Below are 13,773 nucleotides of genomic sequence, written 5' to 3' on the forward strand. Positions count from 1 at the left end.
TGAGATGTGATTGCTTACGGGAGGTGTGGGAGTGTCATATTTACAAAATTTGATGTTATTTGTTTATACCAGCTATGCTGGTGCTCCTGGATCTGTCAGCAGCTTTTGATATGGTTGAACATCGAATACTTGTGCAGCATCTTCAGGATATCAGCATTGGAGGTGTTGCCCTTGCCTGGCTAAAGTCATTTCTCAATAATCACACTCAAAGGGTTTCGCTATAACCCCACCTGTCTGGACCCGAAAAGCTATGGTGTGGGGTCCCTCAGGGATCTGCACTGAGCCCGCTCCTTTTTAATATTTACTTGGGCCCATTGTTCACACTCTTAGGCAACTGGCCGACGACACACAGTTAGTATTTCCTTTTAAAGATCAATCAGCAGAATCCTTTAAGATTTTTAAAGACTGCATGAAGGAGATCTCTCTCTGGATAAATAATAAGTAACTGAAACTCAACGAGGAGAAAACGGAGGTGATGTTCTTCGGCAAGATTCCACCACCTGCAGCGGATCCGTGGTGGCCAACGGAAATGGGGACACCGCCCGCTCCAGCAGGCTCAATAAAAAACCTGGGGGTAAAATGGGAGACAGCTCTTTCTTTCTCCAAGCAGATACAGCAAGTGACAGCCACCTGTTTTAGCAAGCTGAGACAACTGCGTAAAGTCCTCCACTTACTGCCAGAGGACTACCGCAGTGTCATTGTCCATGCCACTAGAACATCTAGTTATAAATAAAGGGTAGACCCAAATAAGTCACTGGGACCTGGGTATGAAGCAGTACATTGAGAAAAGGTCCCAGTGCGCTATCGCTACAGACAAAGAACATTTCTACCAAATATAACAAACTAACTCTAATGCATTACAGATTATTAAATTCAATGTTATTTAATCGCATTGAACACTCCTCAGAGCTGGTCAGTCACCCTATGACTCAAAAAATATTACACAAGTGCCCCACAGCAGTGGGAGAAAAAGAAGGGGAGGTAAGATTGCATTAAGTGGGGGTTGTAAAGGTGTAAGGGATGGTGACATCGTTATTATCACAAAATAAGTTACAGCCGTAGTGGCTTGTATTTGCCACAAGGTATCATGTTCATTTTTAACATTGCCATGCTTGAAAGTATATAAAATATCACAGTTGTAAATCACTGTTGGTAGGGGCTGACATACTGTAACATCTAGACTGGACAACGCCAACAGACTTTACCTGGGCTTGCCAGCGTACCTCATCAAGAAACTTCAGATGGTACAGAATGCGGCTGCCAGATTGATTAAACTTGTTTCTTTTCGTAATCACATCTCTTCGCATATAAAAGAGCTTCACTGGCTACCTGTGGTAAAAAGAATTGAGTTTAAGGCCCTAACCCTAGCTTTCAGGTCATTCAATGGGAAGTGTCCCAAGTATTTAAGTTACTGATTAGGTATTTACAAACAAAATCATGTCTTTAGGTGTAATTATAAAAATATACTGTGGGTTCCACGAGTTAGGAATGCCGGCCTAGGTGGCAGATCATTTACAATGGGGGCGTCCAAGTTATGGAACTTCTTGCCTAACCACATCTGAATGATTGAGTCAGAGCCACTTTTCAGAAAAGTGGTAAAAACCTGGCTCTTCAGTTCAGTGTAAACCGCCATCTAGGTCGTTTCTAGTGCGTGGCATGGCTGCGCACCATTTATTGCTTAGCTCCGGGACACCTCTTCGGAGGTAGCTGTTCGCGCTCTACAAATGGTGATATTATTATTATTAATAATAATAATATTATTATTATATGTTGATTAAAGCTCAAATTAAGTTTTTGCAACCGTGCCCAAATAAATAGCCTTTTACGCTAAATCATGTACATGGAGTGTTTTATTGCACGACATAGAGAGACTGGTGTGAGTGGAAGCAACCCCATGTTAGAACTCAAAACAGTGATAGTGTGAGATAAAGCACTAGAGTATAGGGAGAAACATAGGGGTTCAGAGGGAGGCAGCAAGCAAGAGTAACGAAAAGCAAGCTGTAGAAAGAAAGGGAGACGCAAGGGAGAGAAATAGAGCACACATGTAAAGTGTGGGGAGAGAAAAAAATGTGTGTCAGGAAGTAGAATTTAAAAATAAAGGGAGAGAGGGAAAAAAGGGGAAGAAAGGAGAGTAGATGACTGTGAGAGAGAAGAAACAATATGTAGAGAGGTGAAGACTGGTATGGCAGAAGAAGAAAGTCAGAAATGTGTTTATATTGGGTGGTTAGACAGAATATAGGAAACAGAAATATTGTGGGGCAAAATATCATGTCAAGAATATTGAGAACAAAAATATCATAAGAGTGAGTTTCTATAAGGTAAGCAAAGTTTTAATATATATAACTCTACATATATGTATGTACTTTGACGATATATATATATATATATATATATATATATATATATATATATATATATATATATATATATATATATTCTTCTGCTCTTCAAAGAAGAAAGGACTCGCACTCCCGGGTACTTTTCCAATATTTTGCTTTATTTTCTTTGTTTTTTAGAACAGCATTGCATCACCAACGCGTTTCGGTGGCGGCTGCCACCTTGATCACGGTTAGAAGCTGTGTTTGTTTGTTTCTACATATATACATAAGTTTAAAAAAAGAAGGTAACCACATGACTTCCTGTTTCCTCACAGGTAGGATTATGGTTGATGTAGTTAAAGGGGGTTTGTTAAGTTCTTCTTTACATTTAAATATAACTTATATAGCCCGGTTAATTTAACATTTCGCATCATTTTGCCCACTTGTATTTTCCTATTGCAGCCACCTCTTGCTAAGGTCATTTTAATTAATTAACCATAGTTACAACAACTCTATTCTTAGTTCAAATTCAACAAATTCACATTTTGATCTTTGTGATTAAGCCCTCTAGTAGGCTTGTAACCTTATATAATTTGAGGTGATGATTTTAGTTTCAGTAGTCCACAGATTAAATAATAGATTTTTTTCTCTATTAATCATTATTTTCTCAAACCCCTTCCTTAGATTTCAACAAGATAAAGAATTTATACAGGAAGTTTGTCCATGTGGAGTGTTGATTCCTAAGAAATCAAAACTGATGATTACAGAATATGAATAAAAAATAAATTCTTAGTTTCCTCAACCTGTCACCCCCTCTGATGTTATCAGAAAATTGTAACATGTTTCTGTAGCTGTCAAGCTGCAGAGGGCAATTGCAAAGAAAGATGGGGCATACCCAGTGGCGAGACACTATGCTGAGTACCATGACAGCAACAGAAACATGTTAAAACATTTTTGTTTAGATCTGGTACCTGATAACATCAGAGGGGGTGACAGGTTGAGGAAACTAAGAAGGTTAGAGTCCCGATATATAGTGGACTGCCAAACAAAATCCCCTTAGGGTTTAAACAGTGGGGAGGAATTTGCGTGGCATTTGGGAGTCTGAATTGAAATGAAATGAATAAGAATTAACAACAATAATGAGACATGATAACATATACGTGTGCATATATGTAAATAGACAGTAGTCATTTGTGGGTAAGTGTGATTTTGAAATAACTTTTGTGGATAACTGCATTATCGGAAAGCAATATATGAATATGAATCTGATAGCCATGTGCAATGAAGGGGACCATAGCCGATCCACAGCACCATGAAGTCAAGCAGTACCTTTTGAGGGGTGCAGAGAATCTTAGAATGCAAGTTTTGAGGTGTCCGTGAATATAGGCACCACAGCTTGTTGGGTTTTGGTGTTTTAATCAAGCCGATCTACGGCACGATAAAGCATGCATTTAAAACAGGCAAAATATGTGCAATAACATAGTAACTGTACCAAGGGATATTTGGAATGCGATTTTATGATGGCGATTGTAATACGCTTTTTGCTGCTTTCAATTGAGCTGTTTCACGGTCCAGTATGAAACGAAGGCATCGAAAGTAATAACGGGTGATAATGATTGTAAAAAGCGAGGTAATCAATCTGTACGCATAATGAAGTATATATGCAGATTAATTGGAAGTATCACTTTAAAAAACTTGGCATTAATCCCAACATTGTATTATTCAATGCAATAGCGTGTTTTTTGAAAGAACGAGTAAGAAAACTCATAAATAGTCAATGTATTTGCACATTCAAAGATGGCGCCTATATTGGTACTGCAGAGGCAGTCCCTTGCACATGTGGCTGTATGAGTAGTATGTCTAAAAATGACAGCCTCCTGGTGTGTCGGCAAACACCGAGGAAGGCATCGCTGAAACGCGTCTGTTTGTACAGGAATAAAACCCTTTCTGAACGTCTCCCGTGAGAGCTGGTTTTTCTCAACTCAACAGGTGAGAATTGGAGCTACGATATATATATATATATATAAATATATATATATATATATACATATATATATATATATATATATTCACTGAAAAAAACATAGGTTTCAAGGGTGTTATAGTTAGCTGCACATTTCACTCATACAAAACCATTGAAATTTCTCCATTATAGTTAGTTCTGCTAACTATAACTCACGCGCCTGCAATGCACTGCTGATGATGTCACATATTACATCATTCATGACATGGTCAGTGACATCACTGATGACATCTCAAATGACATCACTGATGACATCATCCAGTGAATGTGGTTTAGTTTGAAATTTAAATATGTATTATATATATACCAATCTGTATTGAAGATTGAGTAGATATATAACTGTCTGGATGGAAGATTTACTAGCTGTCTGACTCTCTGTTTAAGTAAGTAATTAAAAGTGTCTCACTTAATACATGGATTAGTAACTAAACTATGTGAATGTGTGCATCACTGTCTCTGTTGTATAACGTGCTGCATCAGTTTGTCACTAACTACATGATTGTGTATATTAGTAATTGATTAGTTAGGTGAGTATTTGTATGGGACACTAAGTTTGTGTATGTGGTTGGATGGGTTGTGTGTAACTCTATGCATAGATGTGTGAATGGTTGATTGACTAAGTGTATAGGTTTAAAAGTGCATGTAGAAACAGTTGTTTGGGTGACTGAGTGTATTTATTTGTGTGTTGGTAACTGAATATATGTTTCAGTTGTACATCTTCAACAAAGTAAAAAAATTAAAAGCATTGTATGTGAGACTTGGTGTATATAAATAAGTATATGTAAGAGTTAGTGATTGTGAGAGTAACTATATAAATGAGTGTATAATTGTAATGGGAATTTTTTAACATATTAACTATGAGTTACTATGTGTTTGAATAAATGAGGTGTTGTGTGTATAATTGTGTAAGTGAGTAAATGTAAGTGTGATTAATTTTTTTCATGCGTGAGTAGGATGACTGCATAACCCAATAAGATGACTGCTGATGTGGCAATGTCTATATATGTGTATAAGTGCATTTCATAGTGTTCTATTAATTAGTGACTGCATGTATAAGTGATTCTGTTGTTGAATGGGTAGTTGTGTGTGTAAACTTAGGAATCAGTGAGTGGGTATGTAGTAGCTGGTATTGGTGTGTCAATGGTTTCAAATATGGTACTCTGTATTTTACAGTGAGTGATAAAAGGTTATACTAGTGTATGACGAGGTGCTTCAGATTGTCACGTGGATGATGTCATCAGCGATGTCATCAGTGATGTCATTTGAGATGTCATCAGTGATGTCATCAGTGATGTAACATACACATTTCGACAATGTATTCCATACATGTTTCATCTTTTATTTCAATCGTGATTACAGATTATGCAGTCCAGTAGGTAACACGCTGACTACCAGACGTACCACTTACTCAGTGCATCATAAATAATTGCCACATGGCCTTATTAAGGCAAAATTCAGTGGCCAAAAGACATTCTTAGCAGTGCGGTCTGTCTGAGCCACACATCATCGCAGGTTCCACACAAACCGACCCTACCTTAGTGCACCACAACTCATGAACCCTTTACGATAGAATCTTCTGTGTATTATTTCACATGTAGTGCTCCTACCTTTGTACAGCAGAAGTCATAAACCATTTACGATTGAATATCTATGTATGATATCATGATTACTATTCTATTTGTTACCAACAGCAACGTAATAAAATGGAGTCGAGCACACGTGCCTGTACACAGTTCAACTATCTATTTGTGTCTGTGTATTTATTATGTTTGTAAAATGCTGCTCCTACACCTATATTGTGATATAAATAGCATATACAACCATCTTACCTCTGACAGTAAGTGTGGGCTATTCCTCCTTTTTTTTTTTTAGCATATTTATATAGCGCAAAATCAACCCAAAACTATATCAGCAATTTACATGAGCACTGTATTTACAGTACATTTTCAGGCACGCGTAGATTACGTCATTACTCTACAATAACAAGATGTGAACGCAACTCCGAGCCTCGAACACTGATTTCCAACACCAAGTTCAACAGTATATCTGAATGACCACATACGTATATATATCATCTGCCTTTCATGTGCCAAAATTGCAACTTAAACCTTTCACAGCCCTGTATTACTACAGCTACAACACTCCACTGAATGTGCAACAAAAATTAATAATCGCAGAAATGCGTCATGTCCACCATCTTTTATGTATGCAACTATGAATGAATATAGAATCAGTGATACCCCGTAACTTCCATGTTGGCCATGTTGTGGAACTTTATAGATATAATGACACATTTGCGTTTAAGACCCGGGTGAAGTCAGCACTACAAGACGGGTGTTTTTAACTTATACTGTTAACTCTGCTTACAAGTTTGTTGACTGTGAAGGTATTTAGAAATATTTTTCTAATTTCTATTCTATCATAATTGTGCCGACTTTTCTCCTTTAGCGTGGAGTACTGTCTCCTTTCATTAAATGTATAATTCTTCAAACCGTCCTTGAAAGAAAAATGCACAAGTTTTCCAAATATTTTTATTGAGTCTTTTTAAATCATCACATGGGTGACTTGCAAAATCTTTTTTTCATTCATTGGTATTACGCATTGGACCACATTTTTTAAATGTTATCCTAAGCCGTCATTCCTTATGTTTACATTATCTAAGTGTTGTCCCGTCATCTTTATTTAAATAGTTGGGCTTTTTTTACAGATAAAGTAGAATAGAAGTGCTACGACAAACACTCCCTCACTTCTTCATCTTTCCTTTTTTATGTACATTTCATTTCATTATTACATTTAACAATCATATTTAAAAAATAAAAGCATTATTAATTAACATTTGAAGGCTTAATTATATTATTTGTTTCATAAAAAGTGCTTGCAAAGATAATCCTCCTGTTCTTTACGAGTGAAAATTGGTAAAAGCACTACTCAATATAAATACTTTTAACCCATTTCACTCTAAAAGATAAAGAGTATTCTCCTTTATTCCAAAGTATTTCCTTTTTGCGTCGATAGTGTATTTATAGTAAATTTTTCAATGATTATAATATACTTGCATTTATAAAAAAATATTATTTATTATTCTTTCAAATCCTCTGTTGAAAGTCATCCACTCCACTTGAGGGATCATAAAGTTGAATGTAAATTAAATTATACATTAACAATATGTTCCCTCTGTGGAAATGAAAGATAAACTCAAGATGATACCATCGCTCCGAATCATTACCTTGCACGAAGTAATTCCTTAATTCACCTACATTTATTGTAATGGTTCTTTCATCAACTCGTTATTATATTCCATTTAAACCTAAACATACTACATTCTATAATCATTTAAATATTGTTGCTTGCTTTTTAAAAATATCAAACATATACCATTTCACATAATTTACCTCTATTCAATATTCTTTCCTTACTCTGTTTTAATTCATCCAACTCCTCTGAAGGGGACATAATGTTTTATGTATTTTTAAATATACATTAACAATATGTTCCCTCTGAAGAAATGAAAGATATTCTCAAGATGCTTCCGCAGCCCTGTATCATTACCTTACTCATAGTTTCTTCACCCGTATTGATTCTCTGAATTGAAACTAATCATCCCACGGGTGTGGTTTATATACTTTTTGGTTAGTTAACAATCTATGGGATCAATTTATTGCTCTTCCCTCTTTTAACTCACGTTTTTCAGTTGACAGGTGCTCTCATTTCCACTGTTTTAGTATGTCACGTGTTTATGTAAACGTGCCTCTTTCCATAATTTTTAACTTTCAAATGATTTCCAAAATGCTTTATTTAAACTCGTTTTTCTTATAAAAGTATTTCTATAGGCTACTCTCTTTTTTTAAACGAGTATTTACATTCATTCCCCTTTTTTTCCAACTTAATATTTTATTAATTGCCTGTTTTTCCTACCTTTCTTTTAATGCTCTTCACCATCCTAAACCTCTATTTTCACTGCATCCCGTGCCAGAGATACTCTCTATTAATCTTCGAGTATTCTAATTCATACCAGAGTATTAATTTATTTAATTCCATTAATCAGTGTTTTCATACATTTCTGTAACTAATATTTATAATCTTTATTTATAGTTCCTGCCTACTTTTGAATACACTACCCCACCCAAAACCCCTATTTTCCCTGCATCCAGTGCCAGAGATACTCTCTTTTATACCCTAGTATTAATTTGTATAATTCAATTAATCCGTGTTTTCTTACATTTATTTATCTAATATTTATAATATTTCTTTACAGTTCTTGTCTTGATTTTAATACACCACCCCACCCAAAACCCCTATTTTCCCTGCATCCCATGCAAGAGATACTCTCATTTAATTATTGAGTATTTTACTTTATACCCGAGTATTGTTTAAACTAATTCCACTAATGCGTTAATAAGCTAAATTGTATATTATAAAATAATACCTACGTATTATTTTTTTAAAGCAAGTACTTTTTTTTTTTTTTTAAATACGTTGTAATGGCATGCGTTGTACTTGAATAAGCGTTGTAATGGCATGCGTTGTAATAACATGCGTTGTTATGGAATATACGATGTAAAAGTTTCATTGTAATAGCATTACGATGCATGGTGTGGACAGACTGCACTGGGAGTAATCTTTTTTGACAACTGAATATTCTCTTAATAAATAAAATCCAAACCAGATTGCTTTTCCACATGCATATTAGCAGCTCCCCATGTGGAAAAGCAATGCCGGCTCCCGAAGGACGCAGGGAGCCGGCGGGACCGTGGGGGCATTAGGGCTTCCCCCACGGTCCCCAACATTTTTTATAAGCCCCAGGGGATGGGGTCCCCGAGGATATTAGAAATTACTGATAGGGGCTATTATTTTACGGTAAAATTAGAAGTCGCGCACCCAGCGCGGCCCCCTGGTATGCACGAGTTGGATGCACAACTCATAATCTGTAGGGTGCGCGACTCCGGCACGGTTGGTGCACAACTACTACGGTTTTGGGAGCCGGCATTGCTTTTCCACATGGGGAGCTGCTAACATGCAGCTCCCCGTGTGGAAAAGCAATCTGGTTTGGATTTTGAAAGAGAGAACAGATTTCCCTGCTCTCTCTTTCAAAATCCAAACCAAGGGGCCGATTAGGATGGCGGACGCATCGCCACCGCCAAGCAGGCGGTGGTGATCCGTACGCCATCCGTGCCCGTCCGCTCTTAATTCCCCCCCGCCATATTACAATGGCGGGGGTCAGAAACACCGTCCGCCACGGTTGGCTTGCGACCGTGGAGGAAAAGCTCTAATATGGTGGCGGTGTCTATCAGACACCGCCAGCCATATTAGGATGGGCTGTGGGGTATGCCTTTCTGTGGTGGCAAGGCATACGTCTTTGCTTTGGGGGCCCGCTTCGGGCCCCCAGGGTGAAAGGGGGGTGGGGGCTGCACATGGGGGGTACCTATGGTACCCCCCTGCGTTTCCAAGTACAACATGGCAGGCACCGCGCGGAGCCTGTCATGTTGTGCGTTGAAACGCACAGCATGCCTTTTTGGCATTGCGGCGGGCGGTGCTTTAAGCACCGTCCGCCGCAATGTTAAAAATGCGGGATGCACCTGCCACTGTGGCGGGTGCATCCTAATTGGGGGCACGGTTCCCCCGCCCTTGTGGTGGACGGTACCTGCCGCAGACAGTCCGCCATCCTAATCGGCCCCCAAGTTTGCTATGGGAGGGCGGGAGCCGTGAGACTCCCGCTCTCTCATAGCAAACAGCAGGACACTGCAGGAGCTGGCCCTGGGGGGTGCCGGTCCCCAGGGGCCCTCGAGGGCTCCAGGAGGGGGGCCACGCAGCCCACCTCCCACAATACAGAAAGCCCCAGGGCTTGGGGAGGTCATTGAGGCCCCCCCACCACTAATTTTGCAGGGGGGCCTTGGAGCCCCCCAACCACTTATTTTATATCCCAGGGGTGGCACTTCCCGGGACTACGGGGCCCCTCTGGGGACCCATAAAATTTAAAAATTTGCCCCAGGGATTTGCCCCCCTCCCGGGGGATAATTATAAAAGAAGCCCCGTTGGGAAACACCTGCCGGGTTTAAAAAATAAAAATAAAAATGTTGAGCCCTGGGGGTCCCCTAAACAGGTCTAGAGGATCAGGATATTTCTACCCTGCCCCCTTTCTACGTTTTGCACACTTGTTCCACTAACTTCTTCAGCCTCGCTTTTACCGAGGCACAAAATGGCTGCCAACAGTTCCTGGTTTCGAATGTTGACAACCACTTGACAACCAATTAGCATTCAGCACATGATCGGAAGGGTGCGCTTATAGTGCGCACACGGTGCGCTCAGAGTCCGCTGATCCACCGCGCCCATAGATATATATATGCTTTTAACTGTAATATTCTCAGGAACTACTGAACAAATTGACACCATTTAAAGAAAAGGCACGAGTCTGAACTGAGGACTACATCTCTGCCAAATTTGGTGTAATTCCGTTCAGCAGTTCGGGCTGTAGCTGTGGCTAAATATCCTATGGGAAATTGTAAGGGGAAAACACGGTTTGGGACCCCCTTTTTACTCAGTGCCCGCTTGAAAATTTCGCGAAGATTCATCAACCAGCGCCAAAGTTATTCCAAATAGAATATTGCGGATTTCCTATGGAAAATAGGTCCTAACTATAACTGCCTTTAGGCGACCGCCAGTAGGTAATATATATATATATCTTCAAAATAAATAGATGTCGATTTAAGAATAGTACATTTATACTTACCTATTTGCACTTACCTTCTTGATATTTTGGTCCTCAATATTTTTGACATAATATTCTGATAACACAATGTTTTTGTTTTCAGTGAACCTTGTATCGTACCGACATTCTCGGTAGTGGTAAATGTCCTAACTTTGAGCATCATTACGATGTTGTCCGCCCATCACCGTAACGGTATACGGAACCGACCCCCAGAGTTGCGGCGGTCCCTCTATGCCCATTAGGATGCGACCACCACCCTGGCGGTTGCATCCCGCATATTGAGCATTGTGGTGGGTGGTGCTTCAAGTAGCACTCGACACAATGTCCAAAATGCATGTTGTGCATTGGCATGCAAAACGTGCCAGGCACCGCGCGGTGTCTGCCATCTTGTTTATGCCAATTGCAGCCCCCAGTGCCCCTGGGGGCCCGCACACAGCATGCCTTTCCATGGCGGAGCCTCCATATTGATGGCCTTTTCTGCCCGGTCAACAAGTTGACCGTCGGAAAAGCAGCGGATGGTCTTTCTGTCCACCGCAGTGCCCCCCACCATACTAATATGGGAGGGGGAGAACAAGGGAAATTTGGCGGGTGGATCGCCACCACTGGCCAGGCGGTGTCGATCCACCTGCAATCGTAATGGGCCCCTTAATTTTGGGTATTTCATTGTTCTTTTGTTCTGTAAGATGTGCAGATGATGCATGTCCCTCATGGTGCCTTTGTGGTGCTCAATGATGCCTATGAAGAATACACACCTACCAGACAACCATAGCCAATAGTTTTTCTTATCTCTTACAGTTTTGGAGTGGATGCCTCTTCGAGGGCGTACACTGGCAGTAAGCCTGCCAATCCAGGGATTCCCCCTGGGGCAACTTCTCCTGGCAGGAGTGGCATATGGTATCCGGGACTGGCGTTGGCTCCAATTTGCTATGTCTGCACCGTTTTACCTCATCTTTCTACTCTCATGGTAGGTGGCTCTTGATTGCAGACATTGCAGTGATCATGATCAAAGTATACCTGTTCACTGATATGTTTCTTTTTTCTTTGGACTTTCTTGTATATGCAGTTTATTTTATGTGTTATGGTGGTAATTTTTGTAAAGCCTTGCATTTCCCAAGTCCTTTTCAGGTGTTGGTGATCTAGGGGTACTAACTGTAGAAAGGATTGGAAGTTTTTCCAATGGGGAATGTACGGGCGGGCTCTGGCCATCTTGCAGTGAATAAGGAAAGGGTTAATTTGCCCACGTGGAGCTGGCACACCGAGGCAGGCTTTGTGATCTACACAAAGTGCATGTCTAGGGAACGATCACAGTCATCCGGTGGGCTGTGTGTTAAGCAACAAATGTCTCAATGGAATTTCATTCAAAAGTGCACTTCAACAGGTGGAACATTCAGTTGTGGTCATCTTCTACATGATCCATGAAAGTGTGTTCAGTGTCTTCTGCAGGTTGTGTGTTTTCACTTAAGTGGTGAATACCTTTTTCCTGCCAGTTGCATGTTTCCCTTGCAGAAATATTCCATGGGTCACCAAGGGTCCTGCGACCCATGACCTGTCCCTTTGAGTGCAATCAGAGTTGTCCGTAGTCATGGGCAGTTTACTGCTGCAAATACTATCCCTTGTTTGTCTGACCACATGGTCACGCAGTGAAGAGCCATTGTCACATCGTGAGCACAGGGTGAGCTGAAAAGCCCTACTAGTGTAGCTTTCTGCCTTGTGTTTGAGGCTCTGTACCCTTAAAGTCCATTAAGGTTTTTCATACTCCCCCAGTGAAGCAGGTTCAGAAGCCTTTGGTTTTTGAAGTTAAAAGAGAGTAGGAAAAGCTTATTATGCTTTGAAAGGCTCTGAACTCTGTCCCCGCACTACTGCCCCACCCCCTTCTACTGCCCTTTGAAGCTTTTTAGGCAGTGAAGAGCTGAACGCCATGCCCCTCACATGCAGTGAAAAAGGTTTATGGGTTGACAGGTCTGCAACCAGAGCATTGACCTATATACATGTCTGTCTGTTTTGTGTTTTATACTGCCAGTACATTGGTCTGTTCACATACTGTTACAGACAGTCAAAGAACTGTTCTAAACACATGGCTTTGAAAGTTTTCAGTGCAATAGACATATTACTTATTGTATACTGCGGAGTGCTTGGAATGTCAAAGACACTGAATCTATGTCTCTGTTAACACGTCACTGGCTGTTTGTAATGCAATAGTCAATAGGTCATCTGTCTATTTACATTCCAGTTTATTGGCCCTTACAGACCTGATGTAATCAACATCTAATTCAAATAGCTCTTTACATGTTGCTGCAGTGCAGCAGGGGGCCTAGCTTTGCTGCACTGAGTGAAAGGGAGAGAGCAGAAACGCTCCATATTCACCAAGAAAGGCAGAATGTACCACACGTGGAAATAGGAAGTAACAAGGAGAAATAAAGATTTTTCTACATTGTTACGCCTCTGTCGGGTAGGCACAACATTTTGGCACAAATCCAAGTTTTTGTAGGTCTTGGTTTGCGTTAAAATACATGGGTGGATGCATGACAATGCCCATTCTCCACCTACCTCACACAAAGTTATGCTATTCACTGCCTTACGTTACTTTCCACGCAAAATGGTTTTTGTGCGACTTAGTAAATGCCACAAATGAATTTGCGTCAGGGCTGCATCCCAAAAGAGATGCAACCCCAAATCAAGGTCATAGTGACTCTGGGACTAAGTGCTTTGCTATGTTGCCATTTTAA

General features: G+C 40.2%; 1 protein-coding gene across 1 annotated transcript in view; it reads left to right on the forward strand.

Annotated features, from left to right (window-relative positions):
* LOC144783212 (solute carrier family 22 member 6-A-like) overlaps positions 1 to 13,773 on the forward strand; it is a 212,729-nt gene that overhangs the window by 33,517 nt on the left and 165,439 nt on the right. Inside the window, exon 5 of the mRNA XM_078662306.1 lies at positions 11,843 to 12,011. Coding sequence (XP_078518432.1) covers positions 11,843 to 12,011 — 169 coding nt within the window. The remainder of the gene's footprint in view (positions 1 to 11,842; positions 12,012 to 13,773) is intronic.

Source organism: Lissotriton helveticus, chromosome 9 (genome assembly GCF_964261635.1).
Source record: "Lissotriton helveticus chromosome 9, aLisHel1.1, whole genome shotgun sequence".
Classification (NCBI taxonomy): domain Eukaryota; kingdom Metazoa; phylum Chordata; class Amphibia; order Caudata; family Salamandridae; genus Lissotriton; species Lissotriton helveticus.